The following is a 10,707-nucleotide window of genomic DNA, read 5'->3' as shown; positions in this document are numbered from 1 at the left end:
ATCGAATTGAAAATTAAATAAAATCGCAGATTGAATCAAATCGAAAAAAAAATCTGACTAATAATTTGATTGGGCTTGATTTGGTACTGGAAAAAAAACTTGAATTGGATTGATTTGGTTTTAACTAAAGAAGTCAATCCAAGTTTATTAGTTTGATTTGATTTATAAATTTAAAAATTCAACACAAATAATAGTTTGATTTCATATCTAAAAAATTCAAACCAATTCGGTCATATACACCCCTAGTGCATGACATACAAGAAGCCACTAAATAGGTGTCTAATTCATTTTTTACTTTAGACTACTAATTAGCTTGAACCGACACTCACGAAAACATTTATCTTTTGGGTTGGCACCTGCATCACATGATTTGCTAGCTACTTAATGTATGTCATGTTCGTTTTTATCACGAGTGATCAAACAGAGTGCTGGGCCTTATCATATGAGTGCTACATAAGTGAACACTCTGCAACATTGTTGGCCATGAATTTATTGAGTATATCCCGGAAAAATAAAAAGAGCATCCCCTATAATGTAACTAAAGTCTTATTATCCTCCTAAACTCAATTTTTTTTTAATTTTATACACCTTTTTGCCCTCCCACGCATCTCACCTAAATGGAGTCATGGAATGTGTCATGTAAGCTAATTAAAAGGTGTACAAAATTACAAAAAAAAAAAGAATTTAGGAATAATAGGACCTTAGTTTAGTAGCATGTCTCTGAGATTTCTGTCATATTGTAGGAACTTGTGCCTTATCCTTTTTTAATATTTTTTCTACGAAAATATTTGTGAAGCCCTTTAACTTCGTTGAAAATGATATGTACTTAACTTTCTTCGCTAGAAATGATAATTGTAGATAGGGTTGTTCATGGTTATCATTAAAAAATCAAATTAAACTGCAATTTAAACCAAACTAATTAAAAAAATCGACAGTTGGTGTGGTTTCGTTAGGCTTGATTTTAGATTTTGAAAATCGATATATTTGATTTGGTTTTGATTTTACTAAAAAAACCGCATATACAACCAAACCAAACCAAAAAAAAATTATAATTATTTATATATTATTCAGAAATAAAATATAAATATTTTGTTGCATTTTAATTAAGTCATAACTTTACCATTTTCTCAAGGCCAACACTATTTTTTGCTTGACTATTAAAACCCTAAGACCAAGTCCATCAAAATCTATTATTTAATCTTTATCTATCCTAGCGTAAAAGTAAAAATTTGATATATAGTATTTTATAGTATTTTTTCAGTGTTTGAGATTTTCATTTTTATTTTCAGATTGTAAATTAATTTTAAAAATTTCGTTCACACACACTGGCTTAACCATTTTCTCAAGTCCAACACTAATTTTTGCGTAACTATTAAAACCCTATCGTTTGGTGTGAAAGATAAAAATAAATAGTGATGGGATAATTTTTTTGTATCTTGTTTGGTTGCCATGTTTGGGATCCCACCATTTATATTATAGTGATGAGATAAGTTATCCCATATATATGGTGTGATAAGTTATCCCAACCAAACGACCGTCTATCAAAATCTATTATTTAATCTTTATCTATCCTAACGTAAAAGTAAAAATTTGATAAATAGTATTTTATAGTATTTTTTTCGGTGTTTGCAATTTTCATTTTTATTTTTAGATTGTAAATTAATTTTTAAAATTCGTTCATAAATTTCGTTCACACACACACTTTGTTTTGCTATAAATAATGAATGAAAGATAAATATTTCAGATTAAAACTATGATAATTTCCAAAAAAAAAAGGAATCACACACGTAGTTAACTACTATTAAAATTTGAATTTTAAAAAACTATAAAAAGTTAAAGTAATAGTAAAATTTGATACATAGTAATTTTCAAAAAAAATTCCTTAGTGTTTGCAATGTTAATTTTTATTTTCCTATTGAAAGATACTTACCATATTTAAGATTAAAAATATAATAATTTTCCCCCCAAAAAAAGAAGAATCATGCACATAGTTAACTATTAGTAAAATTTAAATTTTAAAAAACTATAAAAAGTTAAAGTAAAAGTAAAAATTTGATATCAAATAACTGAAAAACACTATATATCAAAATTTTACTATTACTTTAACTTTTTACAGTATTTTAAAGTTTAAATTTTAATAATAGTTAACTACGTGTGTGATTCCTTTTTTTTTGTGGGAAATTATCATATTTTAAATCTGAAATATTTTAACTATCTTNTTGGATCGGATTGGGTTACACTTTTACAAAACTAAAAACCGAAAATCCAAACCGAATAGTGTAAAACCAAACCAAAAAACCGAATGCACACCCCTAATACTATATATCAAAATTTTACTATTACTTTAACTTTTTACAGTATTTTAAAGTTCAAATTTTAATAATAGTTAACTACGTGTGTGATTCCTTTTTTTTTTGTGGGAAATTATCATATTTTAAATCTGAAATATTTTAACTATCTTTACACAACGTTTTCTTAGTTATAGCAAAATAAATGGAGATAATAATCTGCTATGTATCTATCTATATATAGTAGAAGAGGAAAATGTGTTATGTATTAGGACCATAAAAAAAAATTATGAATTACTAAAATTAATTTAAAATCTAAAAATAAAAATAAAAATAGCTCACTACTACTAGGTGGGCCTCTAATTTTGTCGAAAGCCCAAGAAGGTAAATGACTAGCCTCAACCTGGTCAGTGGTTGGGCCTTCTCCAAATTTAGCCCAAAATTTGGATCTTGTTCTTACGCAAGGCCCAAGTGCACAGACATCCGATATTCGGATCACTTTACGAGTCTATCCACCTCAGATTAACTTTAGAGATGTCGCGTCTGAAGTTAAAACTTTACAAAGCCTAAAACTTCAAAATAGGTCATACGGCTTAATTCAACAATTTTTGCTCAGACTTTGATTATATGTAACTTCAAATCTAACTTTTTGACTATCTTATATGTCCATAAAAAATAATATAGATTAAAGTGATATTCAAATAGAGCATCGGTGAAACTCTTACCTTAAATATGTTGTTGAATAATATTTCATGTTTTCTTCTTGCATCGAAATATCTTAAGTAGTTAAAATTTTGGCTCCTCAACTACATTTAACGTATTTAATTCACCCTAGAATTGATATGTATTTTATGGATTACTTTCCATTAATAATTATAATCGCCAGAAGCAAAACTCCGTATTATTTTTCTTAAAAAATCTCCTAATTAATTTTACAATATAGTAATTGGCAAAGATATATGTAGGAATGAGACATGTCAAGGGAAATAAGTAAATATTTAAGTTCCTACGTGGAACGTTGTAGCAGGAGACACGTATATCAACATTAACCATTGAGTATTTATAGTTATACGTTTAATAAAATGAAATGATCCTATAAAAGATTCTTTTTAGTTTATTTATCAATCGTGAAAAATATAAAAAGATAATTTGATTCATGAAATATACATCTCGCTTTCGTGTGAGTTTGAGGAAGGGTTGCACTCCAAAATGATATAATATAGATAGTTAATTCTTATATAAATAAAAATTCATTATCCTGAGATTTTTTTTTTGCGTGTATTAATACACCCTGATTTTTCTAACGGTTTGGTGATCAAAGCTCACCATGACAAATGTCGGTTTTTTGGCATTGCTGAATCATGTTTATGGGCATTTATGTATGTATTATTAGTACCTGACAATTTTTTAAATATAATAGATAGGCTCTGATAGATCTGAAATTTGATCAGTTCATATAAAATGGCCTGATGATAAATATTCCTCATGTTAAAATGTTGTTTTTGGCTTTTTTAAGTCATGAAACATGAATCTATGAGTATGGGCATTTTTTATGAGTATTAATAAATGATTTTTTAATTTGATTGACGGACTCCGATTGACTTAAAGTTTTGTACGTCCATAAAATTTGTTCAGTGACCAATACTAACCATGAAAGACGTCATTTTTTGACGTTTAAGAATCATGAAACGCGGATTCACGATTATGTGTTTTTTTGCGCGTATTAGTAAATGCTTATTTTGCTGAAATTAATTGATGGATTCCAATTGACCTGAAATTTGATCAACCAATTGAAAATGTTTCGGTGACAAATACTCAATATACAAAATGTCATTTTTTGGCATTTCGAGGTCATGAATTCATGATTAAGAGCATTTTTTTTGTATGTATTCATATATGCTAGTTTTCATGATGATGAGCGTATTTTTTGTGTAGTAATAGTTAGTGCATGTAGTTTTTTTAATTAATTGACGAACTTTGATTGATCTAAAATTTGATCAAAACATCAAAAATGACCAAATACTCAACATGTCAAACATCATTTTTTGGCATTCCGAGGTCATGAAACATGCATTAATGGTTATGAGCGTTGTGATTTTCTTGAATTTCGTTGACAAATTTCGATCAACCTGAAATTCTTTTGATTCTTTAAAAATGGTCTGATGACAAATACTCACCATGAGAAACTTCATTTTTGCATTTCAGAATCATATGAAACATGAAATGATGATTAGGAACGTTTTTGTGTGTGATAGTACATGTCGATTTTTATGAATTTGATTATCAAACTCCAATTGGCTTGAAATTTTGTTGGTTCATCAAAAATGCCATGATGACCTATCCTCACCATGACAAAAGTAGATATGCGTATATTATATCCTTCCAGACCTCACTTGTAAAACTAGATTAGATAGGTAAGTGTTGTTGTATTTACATTTACATTATTAATATATAGAACTTTAATTATTAATCAATACAATGGAGATGAGACCATTATATCAAATTGTTACCAACCATATCCTTAACAATATACATAGAAACATAAAGCACACATATATACATACAAATAGGAAAATGAAGAATTTCATCACATCTTCATTCCATTATATATACACACACATACTCATATATTGAAGATAGCTCACATTGCTCTAACAACTAAATGCAACTAATACCTTTCTTCCCATTACAAAAAAAAAAAATGCTTAAAAGGGAAGAAGAAACACTAGAGAGATTCTTGAATAAAAGCTAAAATGAGTGATCTTTTTTGTCATCTTCATTTTTTTCTTCTTCTTTGATTGTCTCTAGATTTGGTGAATGAGAAATCTTTGTTGGAAAAATAACAAGTAGTGGTGCAACTTCAATCCATGGCTTCACATTCACCATCTTTTTAGCCATTGTCACACTATGATATGGGAAAACATGAGAGACATGACATGCAACCAAGGTAGACATTTACTCAGACAAAAAGTTGACTCGAACACTATGATTGTCAAAAATATCTAGAAAGTACTTTTAATAAGAGTTTGTTGTATTGCTTTGGAGTGTGAAGGAATTGGTTTGATGAAGAAAAGCAAAAGGTTTTTGAGGGTTTAAATAGGAGATGAAAATAGAAGATTCTTGAATGAGAAAATATCAAAGACAATATTGGAAGTGAAAATATTATTGGACGGTTTTATGCAATTCCACGTGTATAGAAAATGTCATAAATGAATGAGCAAACAAATAGACACCCATTTGAAAGCTAAAGCTTGGCTTGTTGTGAATGATTGGTTTACTCAACTAACACATGTCCATTTTTTTAGAAAATGGGTCTTTGATTGAAATGTCAAAGCCGACTTTGTGAAGGTGCCTATATGATATCTAGTTGATCATTGGTAACAAGTTTAAGAGACTATCGATATATTATGAGCTATCAGCTTCAAAACTTGATCTTATTTCTCCTCTTCTTTTAAAGTTAAGCAATATGTCTCATAATATGCTTTGCATTGGCATTTTTTAAAGGTACGTATAACTTCAAAAGATTCTTTATGAATCAAATAACATTCAAACAGTCAACTCTATCCTCCCTTGTGTGGGTGTTAATCTTTACGAGGAGCAGAAAAGGAAGGAGAAGAAAAGCTTTGATAAATCGTCATAATTAGTGAATAAGTAGTTCAATGTAAAGTTGATCAAACATTCATAGAATGTAAGAACTCGTCCATTAAGGATTTGTTTGGTAGTTGGATAAGAAATAAGTTATTTGTTTGCTAATTTTTATATAACTTATACGACATTTAGCAGGTAGATAGAAAAAACGTTATTCATAAATAAAATTAATATGACGTTCGGTTGACAATTTAGAAACCCGCATAACTAATACATGTACTCCCTCCGTCCCATTTTATGTGGCATTTTTCGAATTTCGAGATTCAAACAAATTTATCTTTAATCGTAAATTTTTTATAGATCTTTTACACATTTTAAACTATCAATTATTGTGACTTATAGTACTTTTATGTAGTTTACAAATTAAAAAATTTCATTTCAAAAAAATTGAAGATTCCATGCGCAAATTTCCGATCAAACTTAAATTGTTTCGACTCTCAAAAAACGAAAAATATCACATAAATTGAGACCCACGGAGAGTATAAGTTATGAGGAAATCTATGCACTATTTTATGTAGAACAAAAGATAAAATAACTAATACTTACATAAAGTAATACATAGATTCACTCATAAATAATTCCTATATTACTAATAGGCAAAAGGGTTTCATGAACCCTTGTACTTGTATGAATTTGTATTGTGGAGCCTTCTACTTAACATTTTATCAACTGAACCCATAAACTAAATAAAACACAATAAATTAAACCCCTCTGACCATTGATCATGCTTATGTGGCATTAAAATAGCTGAGTTGGCGAGAGAGTGTGACTACACGCATTTAAGGCAAGTGAACATCATATTTAAACTTTAAATTTTAAATTATTAAAATTATATAATAAAAAAATTAAAAAAGAAAAGAATCCATCTTCTTCCCCACACCACTTTTTCAGCCACCCCTTCCCCATCGCTGCGCAAACCTCTTTTTTTTTTCTCCACACCATAGTTATCTTCTTTAGCCCAATCTTGGCATTGGCACTTTGGTGTCATCAAGTTTCATGTCGATTATCAGTGGAAGGAGAGAGTCGTGTTGATTTCATGGCGGTGCTCAGCGATTCGCAATGGTGTGAGAGAGAAAGGCGACTCTGGTCCCTTTTTCGCTAGAATGAGAGCGATGTTGGTCCTTTTTTCCGCCAGAATGGGAGGCGGCGGGCGGCAAGGGAGTTTGCAGGTACGCTGGAGAGGATAGAGAGGGGAGTTTGCAGGTCCCCATCTTCAATCTTTTACAGCAATCGTCTCCTTCTAATCCATTTAAACTTGTCTTTTTCAACCCGTTTCAATAACCCAAAAAAATCTCAAGCGAATTTTGGGTAGATTTTGACGAGTTTCACGGCAGAGGTTGGTGTGAAATTGTATTTGTAAGCAATTTGGGGTGTGAAAATAGTAGTCGGCGTTGGATTGCAAAAAGTTTGGCCAGATCTGGTTGTGCGGTGGCTAGATCTGGTTGTTAGGTGGCTAAGGTTGTTGTCACTGTGGAGGTTGGAGAAGGAAAGAAAAATAGTGATGTGTGCGGCGGAGATGAAGACGGGTGAGGGAGAAAGTATATGTGATTTCGCAAGCAAAAATGGCGACGACGCCGGCGATGACTTTTTTTGGTGGTGAAATAGTGAAAGTAGGGAGAATTAGAAATGCCAATAATAAATTAAAATGTTATTATTTTACATTTTATTAAATAATTTTGGTTAATAATTTTTAAAAATAGTTATGAATAATTATGATGTGGCATTAATATATCTGACATGGATATGACATGTCAATTATATAAAAGAAAGTGAGCTACACACATGGTTGGAGGGGCTTAAAAGTTTCATTTTAATTGAGTTTAAGGGTCCAGATAACAAAGGAATAAGTAGAAGGGTTCAAAATACAAACTGATACAAGTATAAGGGTCCACCAGACCATTTCGCCTTACTAATATTTGCATAATTATAACCAATCATTAAACGACGCCCAAGTCAGTACCCACAAAAACATCACTAAATTGAGCATCAGTAATTTCATATCCTGTCAAAATTGTGGCATGTAGTACATAGTAAAAGTAAATACTCATTTTTGAGTAACTTTGTCCACTAAAATTTAAATAAATTGAAAGAAACATGAAACATTGAAAGTTCAAGTTGTGACCCGAAAAAAATCACGATGAAATGAACTCTTGTGGTGATATAAATGAGTTAAAATTAAAGATAAGGAATATGTATGCTATAGTTGAAGTAACTTGTATTTTGGTGGCATTTGGCAATGGAAATTGGTATGGACACTTAATATGGATGAGAAGATCTTTTAATCATGTTTGAAGAACTTGGAGAACCAAATACCTAGACCAATTATATATAAAGGGAGCTTACCCCACTTCATATTTGGACCGTGACATAGTTTAGGTGTGTAATCGATAATTTAGTCTACTATTTTTACCCTAACCTACAAGTAGAGGTTTGGATGAAGAAAGGGGCACTCAGTTTCCTTGGGTGAGAGGGTTATAAAAATAAATTGACATACACACTCTGCGATAGGTAAAAGGCAAAGAGCCCACCATCTCAGCAAAAGGTAGGGTAGTCTACGTACACACTACCCTCATCAAACCCCACTTGTTCGATTACATTGGTTATGTTGCTGTTGTAACTACTACACTAGGAGCAGTGCAGCAACAGTCTGACTTTCTAGAAAAGAACAAGGATGTCTTCTAATAGAGATCTAAGCGTACTTTTTTGCTGGGGCAAGAAAGATCTAAATGTACTGAAGATGAAAAAGTCCTAAGCTCCATTTATATGGTATAGCCAAAAAAATTGCAACTGATCACACCTGTGTAGCTAAATGAAAATGGTATATGGAAACTAACTATATATAGCATATTTTGCCATACGATAAGAACTATCAGAAACACGAGAATTCAAGAGCTTATTATAAATTTATGGAACTGTACCCGAACACACCATACATTAACATGTTAAAGACAACACATCTACTTGGACAAATGAGTTCAGTCAATCTTAGGCTCGACAAGACGAAACAGCCAAAGCAAAGGCAATAGGAGAAGTTACATTAGTACAACAATATACATTGTGTAATCCCACACGTGAGTCTGGAGAGGGTAAAGTATATGCAAACCTTACCCCAAACTCGTAGAGGTAAGGAGGCTATTTCTAAGAGATCCTAGACTCAAGTGCATCAAATCAAAATACTTACGAACAAGGGAATACGGCAATGAAGAAAACATGACAACAAATAAGGAAAGGAAAGCAATATCAAACACACAAAAAGGGAACAATAACGCCATATGGTAACAAATATTAGAAAGCAAGAAGCTATATGAGTAAGACTAATACTACGACATACACAGTGCTCTGAACGCCCGTGTACCCTAATCAGGGTGCTACTAGCCTCTATACCATTCCATCTAAGGTCATGTCTTCAATGAGGAGCAGTGGAGAAGTTCCATTATATTATATTCGGCAAAAGAAGCACCACATGGCAAATGTATGTTATTATGCTTAGAAGCACTTTTCAATTGTTCAAAACTAATCATGGCGATAAGATCTCAGAAGAGGTCACCATATTCATCATGCACAGAAAGGTATAATATCTAAAATATAAACTGTATAAATTATTGCTAAAATGACACAAGGAAACAAAATAACTCATCACCAACCGATACAAATAGCATATGAACTATTTTTTAACCTCGCAACAGTAAAATTTAGAAGTAGGCTGCAAAAGGGCAAATTGCAGGTTCATACGAACACTACAACCTGCAATCAGAGAGGCTATGCATTTGAGAAAAAAAAAATTCAAGCTAAAAGCATTCGAATAGATATAGATGATCATTCAAAATCCTAATAATGCAAAATGAAACAAACATTTTATCAAATTCTGGCTCAACAGAGGATTCTCATCAAATATAATACCAAAAGTATCATCTGATCAATCCAAACTTTAGAACTATTATATTGAAAAAATACAGAATTTAACCTTCTCCTGCAAACGGAATCACGACTTCAATTCTCAGGAATCTCTACATCGCCATCAGAAATCTCTTGCTGCAAATCCTTTGGATCCTTTCCATCAACAGTGCAACCAACAGACACGCAAGTGCCTAAAATTTCCTTCACAGTTCCACTCAAATCCTTAGCCATAGATCTAGACTGCATAATTTTAGCAATCTCGATAACATCATCAAGCGAGATATTTCCATTATGCTTGATATTCTTCGTCTTCTTCCTATCACGTTCAGGTTCCTTCAAAGCCTTGATCACAAGTGCGGCAGCGGAAGGTACAACTGATACCTTAGCTTGACGATTTTGGACGGTGAGCTTGACGGTGACTCTGAGACCCTTCCAGTCCTTTGAAGTTTCCTTAGCAATGTCTTCACCGATTTTCTTAGGAGAAAGACCAAGTGGACCGATTTTTGGAGCGAGTGAACTCGCCGCTCCGACTTCACCTCCGGTGACTCGGACGAAAACTTCGACGACCTGAGAGGGATCGAACTTTGGCGGCATTTTCGCAGAGATGTGAAGGAGATTGGACCGGTGCTAGGGTTTTTGCGCAACTTTTTTGATGGAAATGTGGAGACGTTAGAGATATAAGCCTAGGGTTTTTCAGAGCTTAACGGGCTTATAAGTTATAATCAGTCATTTCATTATTTGGGCCTTTTGTTTATCTACAAGTCCATTAGAAATATACTGTTGTATAAAGTCCAGAAATTCCGTACATTTATGGGCTAATCACATCATATTTCGAAAGTTTCTCTAATTACAAAAAAATTAAATGTTTTATTGC

At 31.9% G+C, this 10,707-nt stretch overlaps 1 protein-coding gene across 1 annotated transcript; it reads right to left on the bottom strand.

Moving 5' to 3' along the window:
* Window positions 1-9,718: 9,718 nt before the first annotated feature.
* LOC125852188 (60S ribosomal protein L12-like) lies at window positions 9,719-10,499 on the bottom strand. Its single transcript, XM_049531911.1, has one exon. It carries the CDS (start codon window positions 10,425-10,427, stop codon window positions 9,927-9,929), a length of 501 nt encoding a protein of 166 aa, XP_049387868.1. The 5' UTR covers window positions 10,428-10,499; the 3' UTR covers window positions 9,719-9,926.
* Between the last annotated feature and the right edge of the window lie 208 nt (window positions 10,500-10,707).

The sequence above is a fragment of the Solanum stenotomum genome, unplaced genomic scaffold, assembly GCF_019186545.1.
Source record: "Solanum stenotomum isolate F172 unplaced genomic scaffold, ASM1918654v1 scaffold32770, whole genome shotgun sequence".
Taxonomy (NCBI): Eukaryota; Viridiplantae; Streptophyta; class Magnoliopsida; order Solanales; family Solanaceae; genus Solanum; species Solanum stenotomum.
This window is presented reverse-complemented; position numbering and strand designations above follow the sequence as displayed.